At 40.6% G+C, this 13,662-nt stretch overlaps 1 protein-coding gene across 1 annotated transcript in view; it reads right to left on the reverse strand.

The window, feature by feature from the left end:
• Positions 1–13,337, reverse strand: part of LOC306776164 (contactin-associated protein-like 4) — a gene marked incomplete at both ends in the record, with an annotated part of 77,861 nt that extends 64,524 nt beyond the window's left edge. Inside the window, 2 exons of the mRNA XM_079266772.1 lie at positions 1,500–1,610; positions 13,253–13,337. Coding sequence (XP_079122898.1) covers positions 1,500–1,610; positions 13,253–13,337 — 196 coding nt within the window. The remainder of the gene's footprint in view (positions 1–1,499; positions 1,611–13,252) is intronic.
• Positions 13,338–13,662: the final 325 nt, after the last annotated feature.

A 13,662-nucleotide genomic window follows, 5' to 3' on the forward strand; every position in this document is an offset into this window, starting at 1 on the left:
AGTGAATTTTCTATTGGATAATGATGGATATTGGTCCTCTACAAACAGCCAAAACCTGTCCTTTGAGTCGTTAGTCAAGTAGTGTTCAGTCTGACTTTAGTTTTGTAGTCAGGTCTGTTTACCGTGTCGAATCTTTACATCGCTTGCTCTGACGGTCACTATTATTCTCACTACTCAGCTCCTGAAAAACTACTGAGCTGGAAAGCACGTTGTGTCACTATGACAAGTTGAGTTGTCATGCAACCGCAGCGGCTCACGTTTTCAAGATGGTGTTTTTAATATTTCTTGCTGTTTGCTTCTGTTTTGATACGTTTGAAAATGTAATATAAAGCAAAGTTATTGTAAATGTCAGCGATTTGTTTTAACTTGGTGAAATGCCATTAAAAATGCACAATACATGAACACAAATATGAGAAAAGGTATTTGTGAAGCCGTGCTGCAGGCTGCTGGAACGGGTCCAACTGTATGATTGGCTTTATGTTCCAGCGGTGCCTACAGACCCAAGAAATGAGCACAACATTTTCACTGTCATATCAATTTCCTGCAATGTGTTGGAATGTGTTCACGGGAAAGAAACTGTGTGCAGCCTTCACAATTAAATTTGGCTGACTTATCTTCAATTTGTCTTCAAGTTGATCAAATTTCTCTTAACAGATGTTCTACTCTGGCACTTCAGTCGGCAACTGAGCACTGTAGAAATACAAAACATTTCCTCCCAAACGCTCCAAAGCCAGCCATGATTTACATTTACGTTTCGGCAACAAAACTACTTCGTTGGGTTTCGTAAAAGATTGTGTTATTGGTTACAATAAGCACACTACTTTTGGTTTCACATGTGACGTGGAACACTATACTCCTGAGGGAAGGTCCTGTGTTAGCTTTGATTAAATGACTAATTTAATGTTTGTGATGCGTGAAGAGGTAAAGACTGCCTCCTGCACTGAGGGAGAAATGCATCACTGCAGCCAGCAGAACAGAACTGTTCACATTTCAGTAGATGGACTTTGCCATTTCTACATCTGTTCCCAACATTTCAGTGGCCCGAAGGTGCTTCTTGACAGTTGATGTCAACAACTGAGTGAATGCGTAAAGTTTAGAGCTGCACAAGGCTAGACATTTTATGAACAGCCGGCACCCCCAAACCCCTCATTGTTCATGCTTAGAAACACAACTGTGATCAAACGGAAAAAGGTCACAGCTGAAAAGGGTATAGATGAAGGTTCTGTCATGTGACTGAATTTTCCAGATATATTAGATTCAGCGTGAGCAATGGATTCTGGGTAATAAAGTCCATGTCCTTTGTCTAAAGCTTTCTAGTGATGCTTTAAATGTGAAAAACTGACACACAGTCCAGCAACAATTAAAGTATGAATCATTGCCAATGAATGGATCAGTGCAGTGATTTATCATGACACTAAAGCCATCTTGAAATGTGCCACCACTATGGGTGGTAAAATATTTAAGATTGACAATGAACAGAGCAATGAATGATTCCTCACCTTCTCTCCTGTTGACCTTAGCAAAGACCGGCCCATGACTGCTGGTTAGCTGGGAGGAGCTTCTGAATGATGACGGCGACAGATTGGCAACCAGTGGGCTGTCACATACCTCTGTTAACCAATCACAAAGCAGAAAAGACAGTTTAGAATCACGGATCGTTTCATTGAACCCATGGAGCGATACGTTACAGTAAGTTATTTCAATATAACGATGGTGAAAAGCAGACTGAAGGAAGTGAGGAAGTTGTCTTCTAATGGAAAGGTTAAACTTGAGGCTCTCTTGAGTGTCCTTAACAGATAATTGTAGGTTGGGACAGATAATGGGGTCACACAAAGCAGGGACATGAATAAGACAACTTTGTTTCAGCGGTAGTCAGTGGAGACCTTTTCATGCCTCCTACACTTCGATGTTTAAAAATGTTAAGGGTAGGGTTCAGTTGACTCTGAATAAATGACCCATGAACAGTAAGTATATGACGTGTGTACATGTTATGCTGATGCACCGACGAATAACGCCATGACAACAGTCTCAAACAAGAAATATCAAAATGAAGGCTACAAGTGTGCCGATGTTAAATATCATAAAACAGAATCTCTGTACAGTATCGAGTATGCTTTCGAGTGGTATCGTTAATATTCTGATTATCAATTGATATGCCTTTGTTGCTGTACTTTATTGCTGTAAGAGCCACTTCTCAATGGAAAGTAGGAGGCCACCTTTCCAGTGGAAGATCTCTGTCATCCAGTATCTACCGCACTGAAATGTCCTTCAGAAAGAAACCACGTTGAGGACTGTTGTTCTGCATCGGACAAAATCATGCTGAGTAGAGAGACAGTTCAAATTATTCATAATCCATTCAGAAGTGTCAGGTCCCGTCTCCCTCCTCTGACAACAAGGCTTCAGCTGAGATTACTTTGTCAACAATATTGGACTTCATTTCAAGCACAGAGAGAGTTTCACTGCCTGAGACTAGAAACCACAGACTGTTGACAGTTTTGACTATCCACCCAAGTCTACCCAGTGGAACCCGTCTCCTCTCTGCAGGCACATCCCAGTCACTGTACTCAATACTGGGATGTAGCTGGTGTGCTTTGTGCTTGAGGCACAAGATTACAGGAAAGAGAGAGCGAGAGGGAGAGAGAGAGATAAAAGCAGAGACAGAAAGGCCATCCACCTCCAGTTTACCATTCTAGTGAAATAACTGAGTGCCGAGAGAGACAACAGCAGATCCAGAGAAGCTGAATACTATATATATATATATATATATATATATATATATATATAAATGGTAGTGCACAATAATATATTGGAAGATTTGCTTTGAACTATCATCTCTCAATAGCACCGCTCCAAACCCTCCTCTGCTTACCCCAGATGTGCTTGTAATTGGCATTTATGTGCCAAACATGTGAAATTCAGTTTCCTCAGTTGCCAGATGTAAAACAGTAACATGTTTCCAAGCAAACTACTGAAGAAAACCTGTATAGATGTTGGTAGATCCCAACACCTTTCATAACTTGGCTGCGGTTTCTTTACCTCCATCTAGCCAGGCCTGACAGACGCAAGCTGTGGATTATAGAGGAGCAACGACTGCAAAATACAATAGACTTTGTGTAGAGAGGTGAAATGAGAGCTGTCAAACCTCAGTAGGATAATGTGTCATGAGAGCATGACCTCGGCAAGAAGAGCTGGTTAGAAGAAGCCGAGGTGTCTTGTCTTTTTTCTTTGCTTTTGAGATCTTATTTTTTTAAACCTGATGCTACGTCTGGTCTAGGAAATGGTCCAGTTTTGTAACCTCTCAAATGGCCTCAAGTTCGCCAGTAACTGGTTTAACTTGGCTTGTGGGAAATGGTATTTGTTAAAGACCACTAAATATAAAAATACTAAATAAATCACGATATAAATGAGTGTTATTTATGATGCCTCTTTGGACAAATGGATGGCATTTGCGTCATTACAAATGTCGTGATTTTCCAATCGGGTCTTATTTCTGGAACCATACCCAGGAGTTCAAGTTTCACATCAGTTTTCTGCAAGTTATGCAAGTTCAAACACTGGTCTATTGTCCAGTATATCCAATGGGTATCAACGCTTTTATTACATTTGCTCTGTGGATCAGCACATCCCAGTCACTGTACTCAATACTGGGATGTGGCTGGTGTGCTTTGTGCTTGAGGCACAAGATTACAGGAAAGAGAGAGCGAGAGGGAGAGAGAGAGATAAAAGCAGAGACAGAAAGGCCATCCACCTCCAGTTTACCATTCTAGTGAAATAACTGAGTGCCGAGAGAGACAACAGCAGATCCAGAGAAGCTGAATACTGATGGGTACCATCCATCACTTCAACAAACTAAAGGTAAGACAGTTCAGAGCAGTGTAAGTGTCCCAGACAGTCAGTATCGACTTGTTGATCAGAGTGAGCAGGATGTAACAGCAATCATCAAGTGGAAAACAGCTGTGCTTGTTTGTTAACATACTTTCCACCTTTTAATTTAACAAGGAGGTGCCAGTAGACAAAGGTGCATCTGCATGATATACTGCGTGACTGAAGAAACAATGCCGGGAACTAAAAAGGCACACGAGAGCATAAACCTCCGCCAACACAGAGCAACTCTTCTAACTTAGAGGCAACACTAAAATAAATACATTTCTCACAATAAAATCGAAACTCACATTTACTACCTGAATCAGAAAACATACCCTTTCGAACTTGGAATTAAACTTCAGTTTATGCCGTCTACACAATAACGGACATAAATCAAGAGGAGCTTATTTTTAGACCGTTTCTTTTTGTCTGGTTGTTTGACATCGTGACAGACAAACTAAAAATAGTCAAAACAGGAAAATACACACACACACTCAGAAAGTATACATGCTGTCTAGTCAAATGTGTATCTAGAAAAAAAAGGAGGGCGACGGACAGGATCAGGAAGAATAAGAGGATTGATAGATACATTAAAAGTCAAAATCTCTACTCAAGATGACATCCTTCTGACAATGAGAAAGAAATCTCTGCATTGTCCTCTGTGAAACTGTATTCAGTTTGGGTTTCTTTCTGTCACACTGCCTAATGACTTTGTCACAAGTCTACATTCAGCAGCTCCACACATGAGGTTATACTTAGCCACAGAGTTACTTGGAGCTAAATGCGAACATCAGCTTGATACCACACTCACAGACACAGACAAACACCTCAACTTCTATCCAGCCAACAGTTTGATTGCTTTACAATGAGCGTTGTAGTATAACTGAGCAGCGAGCATGAATGTAGAAGTCTTGTTTCAAGGTAACTGCTACTCGAAGTTCATGCCAACTTCATACTACAGGCCAGCTGTGATTGATAGTGGATTTCCTAAAGCCTTTATAACTAAATCAACTTTACTTAGTAACCCAGTTTGTGACTTTCACAAACTGGGTTTGTGTCACTTAAAAGCATTTTGTTGAGTCATCCAGAATTGTGTAAGTCGGACTAATAGTGAGCGTGGTAAAGCGTACAGTTGGGGTGAGACTGATATGAATCCTGCAGACTGGAGCCTGACAGCTTAAACGAGAGGCTCCGCTGCCGGACTGATAACAACCAGAGAAACGGTTGTTCCTCATTTCCAGCCCTTCATCTGTCTGTTGGTGGCTAACACACTAGACCTCCCGTAATTCGACTCATTCAACTCTCACCATCTTAGACCTCCCTTGTTAGAAAATCACAATACATATACAACACACTTGTAGATAAACTGCTCACTGGAACATAATCTACTTTTTCCCTGTAAGTTATTTCTTCTGTGCTTACTGCATTATGATGTGGCTCCATGGGAGGCAGACCTAATCAGCAGAGTGAAATGATCAAAAGACATCTGCACTGCAACAAAGTAGCAATTAAAAAATGTATCAGGAGTCTTGAGGTTTAACACATTAGCACACATATTGCTGAGACAAACAAAAAATGTAGACAAAACACATCAGTAATAAGAAGGATGATTAAAAAACCATTGACAATGAAATATGTCAGTCTTATGAAGATTTGGTAGAATTGCTACAAGTTACATCACTTCTACTAATGGACCCAGGGGAGATGTGATGAGACTTTCATTAATGGATCATATTTGAATTTTAAAATAGGAACAAGGACATTTTTTTATTTTTTCCTTTTCTCATTAAGTCATTTTATTGACAAAAAAAAGGCTGCAAATAATAATGCTTCTCTTTTGCCTCCAGCACTGAATACAATTGTTTTGAATAATTAAGCAAAGCGTTGCCTTCTTTTCTGAAAGAAACAAAAAGTTTGTGCATGCCTTAAGCCTTAAACTGCAAAGATTTTGAAATATATGTCATTAAATTCCAACAGAATGACACAGACGCACGGCTTGAGTTATAAAGATTATTTTATTAAGGTTGGGGGACTTTTGTTATTGACTTTTGGTGGGAAACAGGAGATGGTCCGCAGTGCTTTTGTTGTTTTGATGGTTTTTTTGACTCATCCATCCACCCCGGCATCCTCCCTCTTCGTACTGTGTGGCTCCAAAACAAAGTCATGCCACTCCACATTTGCAACAGAGTCTTACTCCGTACGGCAGCTAGAGGGGTTTGTCACTTGAAAGTAAAAAAATGTTTGGGGGCACGGGCTGAAACAACTGATGCTGCCATTTTTCTTGGGAGGACAGTCTCCTAATGTGAGCAAATACTTCTTAAGCTTGAATTAAGCAGCTGCTTCAAATTTCATTTTGTAAACCTACAAATAAAAATAACTTGTTCCTGCTTCATCTTTAAACATGTGAAATGTATTGTGGTTACAACAGAGGACGTATTTTAGCAGCTGAATAAAAATACACAGCAAGAAGTAAAGTAAATTAGAACTTCCACACAAAAACACGTTCATCCATTCAATATTCCTTTTTCCACAAAGAGTGGGGGGTCAGAAAAGAATCAGGACATGAATAAGAGTCCTGATGGTTATAATTACTACTTACTGTATTTCAAGAGGAACTCACACGGCCCGCTCCCACTGTGCCACTCCAACAAATATAACGGCCGTCATTGAATCAGATGGAAGAAGGTCAAAGCAGCAGGTTAAGAAATTATTAACTGTATTGATAGTTAATCTGATGTCAATTTGCTGTTTAATGGATTGAGACAGGAATAGCAATGAGGGAGGATGCCGAGACATTCTTGTACAGGAAAAGCCCTTTAAGTAGCACAAGGCTTGCTATACTAATATATATATATATACATATATACATATATACATATATACACACACACATAACAAGAATACTTGAAAAGTCCCGCTTATTACAACTTGGGTCATATTGTGGCAGTTTGTGGTTAAGAGACATACATGTATATTCGAGGGCTTTATCTTTTTGAAGTATTTTTTTAGAGGCATATGATGTCCAGGAAAATGTTCTGCAATGTACTTTGCTTTGTTATTGGTTTACTCAATAAGTGGAAGCTCATTATTGTAATATTACACACAATGTTTTCATCCTGACAGGCCATTTGACATTGAAAATACATAAAAGAATTTAGGAGCTGATACATTTCCTCTGAATTTAGTCCTGCTCCACAGATCATGAACAATGGAGCACTGAAATATATTTCATAACATCAGAATTCCCTTCAAAGAAAAGGTTGCTGCATTGAAAACCCATGCTACAGTAATGTTCTCCTGCTGGCAGGTAAGTAAGATCGTGATACAGAAGAACAGGATTTCAATGCTGAAACTTGTGTTGCTGCACAATAGAGCTGAGCCTCTGTGGAGGTGAGATGAGGGGAGTCAGGCGTATTAATCTGGCATCTCACACACACACACACACACACACACACACACACACACACACACACACACACGGGGGGGGGGGGGGAAGAAAACCCACTGATGGGTGAAATGAGAGAAGGAGTTGGGTGTGTCACTGCATGGCTTTAAGACAGAGGGCAACTACAATGAATGTCCATGCAGGGCACTGAACCAAGCTCCTCCACTTCTTCGCTCTCTTTTTTGCGCACTCCTCATTCCTTCTTCTACAAACTCCAGCTCTGGTTTTTCCTTTTCCCTTTCATTTTCTGTCCCATCACACTCGTAAAAATATAGTGTCCTTTAAATTCCCTCCCTGTGTTTAATGTCAACTGTTTAGCTTTTGGCTCAGCTCTTTCCACAGCTGTCTCTTTAATAATTAACTTAATAAAACCAGTTGCATAACCCCTACAAAGCACAATAATCAGGGCAGGTTTTCTTTGTTCTTGAAAAAGGGGATGGGGAGAAATATAGCAGGCCAAAGAAGTTGAAATACATATAACATCATTCTTTATGACTCTTTACGTGATACAGCCTACAATTTATACATTTAAGAACATATCATAATTATTGACGAGTTTAAAGCTGCTATAATTTATTTTTGGATGACATCATTATCATATTAAACTGTTTGCCATTACCCATATCAAATGTGCAGGTGTTACGTCATGGTGTTTGTTGTAAACCCTGTCTAGTGGCCAGAAAATTTGAAAATGAATGCAGGTTTAAAAATCATACTTTAAGCAAAGTAAAAAAGATTAAAAAAACGTTGTTGCTAAGCACTCATCACACCTGTCAATCAAATATCGTGTAGCTTTTCTTTAGAACATGTCACTCATCATTAACACGGTGTGTTTTTGCTAATAGTCTACGCCCACGGTTTCTACGCTCCTCCTGCTTCAAAGTGTGACAGTGAATAGCGACCTCAGCAGAATGTGGCTGATTCTCGGACCAATAACAAGTCATCTGAGATAATGACAGGGCCATTTGATGAATGGGTCTGTTTTTAGGGAGGCAGACATCCACTGGGGAGTCGGCCTTGGGCATACACAAAATCCCTCAGGTCACAAAAGCAGATGGATGGAGTGCAGTCCTCTGTCACTTTTATCGCTTAACTACTTGTCCCTGGATTAATAAATCTAGAGTCATGACTGAAAGCTCCAGGCTCACACCACCAGCCGCCATACCATGCACCTTTATGTAACCTTGACTTAACTTCATGACTCCGCCTTGACGAAACACATTTTCATAAACGATGCGGTAGAGGAAAAGTAAGGGGCGATTTACTTTGCTCTTTCCTCACGGTGGTTCTCTAAGACTCCACCATCTCATGAAGCATAAAGGACAGCGGGGGTTTTGCAGAGAAAATGTCTCGCACATTCACACACCAAATTGATTTCATTCAGAGGTTTATGTTCTCTCAGTGCACACCACCAGCTCATTGAAAAGTAATAAATTCTGATGAGACAGGGCTGTTCGCATATGAAACAGGGAGCTATAGGCCCAAATTTAAATCAACTCCTCTCGCAGCATATTTTTTACCAACCTACTCTCTGTCTGGCGGTGGACTGGATGAGATTCATTTACAGCAGTCTGAGAAAATAACTTGTTTCCCCTCCTCTGCCTCAGCTGGTTAAATAATCAAACACACCTATACGGTCTCAGAACATCTGAGAGATATACTCCTAATGACACCCTGCTGCTTCCACCGGACACAATGGTGTTTACTGCAATGTTTTACAAAAATGCAACAGAAACGTTGCCTGTACGCCGCTTGTGGTGAAGTGGTACCGATGGTAATCGCAAAAAGAAAGAAAATGAAGGCGAAAAGTATGTGAGAAGTTGAAGTAAGGGGAGGAGGAAGGTACAGATTATTATCGCATTGTTAGTGATGCTCATGATAAAGATGATGCATGAGGATGTTTAGTTGACTATCCCCCCCAGAAAAAGGAAAAATGACAGCATTGCACAAATGCCTAAAACATCTTGTGTTTTCCATATAAGTGACCTCTTGCAGTCATGCAAATAATTATTTTCTTTCTCACTAGCAAGGGCAGCAGAAGTATGACATTGTTATAGTGCCACACATAACTTAGAAAGAGGTCAGAGCGAAAGGCTGCGCATGCAAAAGCACATTTACACTGGAGGCTGTGCAGCTGTCATCACTGTTTGTTTTTAAACCATGAACAAAATGTTTCCTTTAAACTTGAGTTCTAGTTGCATAAACTTAAAAAAGGAGCACTGTGAAGGATTTAGTGGCATCTAGTGGTCAGATTGTAACCAACTGAATACCCCTCCAAGCCCACAGTGGCCTTCAGGATATGTAAACATGTGAAAAGGCCCTCTAGAGCACATGTGTCAAACTCAAGGCCTGCGTGCCGAATCCGGCCCGCCACGTCATTTTATGTGGCCCGCGAATCCGCCAGCAAAAAAATAATTAAAATTAAAAAAAGATTTTTTTTTTGGAAAAATAATTAAAAGTTAGACTTGAAAATAAAAGTATCCCATGGTCGAAATTATGAGATAGAAAGTTGAAATTATGCGATAGCATGTTGTCTGTACCGACATTAAAATTATCAAAACAGGTGGACAGGAGAGGCAACAGCCCGAAAAGAAGTTTTCCAACGATTGAAAAAGATCGACAAATAATCCCAAAATGTCCACGAAGAGAACAATTGATGCAGAGGGAAGAAAATGTAATGAAAGATGGGAAAGCGAATACATGTTTGTGCTTCAAGGAGAAAACGGGTCTGTCTTCTGTGTTATGAGGCGTGTCGGTGATGAAGGATACAATTCACGTCGGCATTTTGACACCAAACACGGAGCTAAATTTAGCCTCCAAGAAAAACATCAAACTGTCCAAGAATTAAAAGGCAGACTGCAATCACAGCAGAATATATTTACACAGCTACAGCCCAGTGCATGCTGAAGGATGTGAGCAGAGCTCCGACCAGATACAGACTTTTACAAATGTCAGTTTGTGAAGAAACACCATCGCAGACCGAGTTCATGAACTAGCAGCAATCTAACAACACAGCTAGCTAAGAGACGAGCAGGTACTTGTGTTTCTAATGAACTGTTGATGAAAGCACAGACAACACGGATACATCATCTATCCATGTTCATCAGACCTGACTCTCAGTGAGCAGCTCTTGGATGTAGCTGCCATGCACAGGACGACGACAGGGAGGAACATTAGTGATGCAGAGAGGTGACACAAACAGCTTTGAACAAAGTTATTGTAATAACTTGTGTTTGATATTTGTCTTTGTTATTTTCTTTAATAGTTTGATCTTTGATAGAGTCATGTGGGTTTCTTAACCCTCAATTAAAATGATTTATGTTATAAGAACAGAAATGTGTTTAAATATCATTTTTCATTTATATAACTGCATGTACAATATGTTTACACTTGAATGAACAATAATCAAATGCAGAGAGAGTTATTTAACAATATGTTAGGAGAAGTTAGTTATACAGTCTTACAGTTACAACCGTGATGCTGATGTGGCCCAGAATGGAGATGAGTTTGACACTCCTGCTCTAGAGCCAGTGTTTGATTTGTCTGTTCTGGGCTTCTGTAGAAATAAGATGCCGCAACACGTGAAGAGGACCCACTCCCAATGTAGATATGAAAGCCTCTTCCTAATCTAACAAAAACACAACAATTCAGGTGATAATACTGAAACCACAGAAGTGAACATTATATTCCATGCCAATGGATACACACTACTCCTTTAACCAAACCTTAACCAGGAGCGGCGGATCAAACCTCTAAACATCTAAAAATCCTCTCCATGAGTTACAAGCTCTCTCTCAAGATCTCTTTAAATGTTTCAGTTACTCATGTAAAGTTTCGTGTATATGTTTGCCGTTATCCCCATTTGAGCGATTCATGGCTTCTGACCCCTTTCCCTACGATAGGAGGCTTCAACATGTTCAAAACAGCTATCACTTCTTCTTTTGCCAAGTTTGTAGGACGCGTTATTCAACAACACCAGATATCAATAGTGTCTATAGCCATTTTGAATCGCCACACCCATAGAGAGAAGTGAGACAATTTTTTAAATATGGGAATAACGGTGCACATTCAAAAACTTTTGGAGGCTTTTCATATCGTGTTATTTGTACACATAAAAAGTTGAAACGCACTGGGAAAAAAAGAGCTGAGGAGAAGTTGCCTTTACTCTCTCACCTCTACACAGCAAGTGTCAGAGAGGAAAGGACATGCACTATGTTAACGGGAAGAGAGAGAGAGAGTATCGCTGAAGATGATGAATGTGACAATGACAGAAACCTCCTGTCCTTCATGTACAAAGCAGGATGAATGATATGATAGGTCTTTACTGAGCTGAAACCCGTGCATTGCTTAGGAGGCATAATACAGACAGGTTGTTAAGTGGATGATAAAGACTCTGACGAATGCGGTTACAATGTGCTGCAAAATATATGAACCACAGTGGAGCGATAGTCAATTTCAGGTTTTTTTTATTCGTCTCTTGGAGATTGTCGTGTCTGAGCCTACAGACAAATACCCATTTCATCTGGATTTGGGTGACTTTCATTCCATACCAACAACACCACTTTCTTCCCCCCGTTATAGCTGTTGTCTACCCAAACAATCAATACAGTTGAAAAAACACAATGCCTATAATGTATATTCCTCTTTTCTTTTGTCAATCCGTACAGGGATGTCACCTTAACAGATGGCCTTATTTACAGCGTATTTCCAAGAGAGTAGAACCTTACAGTGGGGAGGAAGGTCATCACATTGTAGCGGGCTACTATTTTAAGAATGCAGCGACTGGAAGTATTCATTAAAACCTTAGAGAGGAAAATAACAGCATGCACTCAGGGGCGGCAGGGAAAAAGAGATCCATCTATTTCTCACACTTGTTGCAGGGTAAATGCTCTCATTCCTTTAAGTTTCTCAAGCAACCATTAAAGAAGCAACTTTTTCAGTGACTTCACTTCTGAAATCATCCCTTTGCCAAACAACACACTTTTTAGGATCTTTTCTGAAACCTGTTCTGAGTAAAACTGGAGCCGAAGAAGCGGCAGCAGCATCCTGTGCAGCTCCCTCACATCTCCACAGAAAAACCAGAGTTTCTCCTTTCTCTCATGAGGAAACATCAAATGCTGGAGAAAAGCTAAAATAAGAACACAACTTGTGGGATTCGCTGTTTCTTAAAACTTGACGGTCGTAAATCCCCTGAGGATGTGAGCTCCCTTTCAACAAGACCCGAGGTGGTCGGATTAGACCCAGCAAACCGTTTAATTCGCCAAATTCACAGAATAAAGAGCACGAGCATTGCTTCTTCACAAGTAAAAGGTAAGACCGCTTACAAAAAAACCAAACATTGAAGGCAGATTCCTTGACTTTCTTTTTAGGAAAAGGCTATAGCTGGAAACAATTAGTCCTTTAAACATAAATGTAACTGTTTGATAAAGCAAAAGTATACCAAAGTGGCAGCAATGTGAAGATTTACTGCTTTTCTCCGATTCAAACCATTGTTAACTGAAGATCTTTGGGTGTTTTGGACTGCTCATCAGACACATTTTTGAAGGCGTCATCTTGGACTTTGGGAAACGGACATTTTATAGATTAGGCCAAGTCTATTGATTATTGGAGAAAATAATCAGCAGATCAATCAATCATGAAAATAATCCCTAATCACAGCCGAATACTTATCAGCGTTTGGATTCTCTTGATTGACCAATATATGCAGACATATTTCAATTGTTTTTAATTCATTCTAGCGTCATGAAAAGTAGTCCTCATCATGTTTGACCAATTTTCGAGACAAAAGAAGAATAGCACTTTAATCTTCTTAATGCACTTGTTTTGTCATAAAGTTTAAAGTCTCATCAAGCAGCCAAATACATGATGTCGCCTCATTGTCGAGTGATGTCTTAATGGTCCCTTTTAACAAAACAACGCACTCAACAGCAGGAAGCCGCTCACCTTCTCCACCTGTCCCCCAGGAGCCGAGCAGCAGCGAGGCGACCAGCGCAGTAATCACAGCGAGTCTTTTACTCCCCAAAGGCATGTTGAAGCGATGGGATGCGGCACAGTATTATCCCACGAGTCGGAGGGGAGACCGTCTGTCCGTCCGCCTCCTCCGCTGCTCTCCTCTGCTGCTCTCTTTCAGCTCCGCTGCAGTAGCCCTGCTGGAGGGGCCGGCCGGTACCCAGGCTGTGTGTGTGTGTGTGGTGTGTGTGTGGGGGGGGGGGGGGGGGGGGGGGGGGGGGGGATGTCCCTCCCTCACAGATGGAAAAGATGGAGCGAAGCAAAGAGGAGGCAGGGCTTTTTTCTTTTTTTTTCTCCAATACTGAGATCATGAAGTAACTCCGAGTTCGCAGGGCTGATTTCAC

The sequence above is a fragment of the Melanostigma gelatinosum genome, assembly GCF_949748355.1.
Source record: "Melanostigma gelatinosum genome assembly, chromosome: 4".
NCBI classification, from domain to species: domain Eukaryota; kingdom Metazoa; phylum Chordata; class Actinopteri; order Perciformes; family Zoarcidae; genus Melanostigma; species Melanostigma gelatinosum.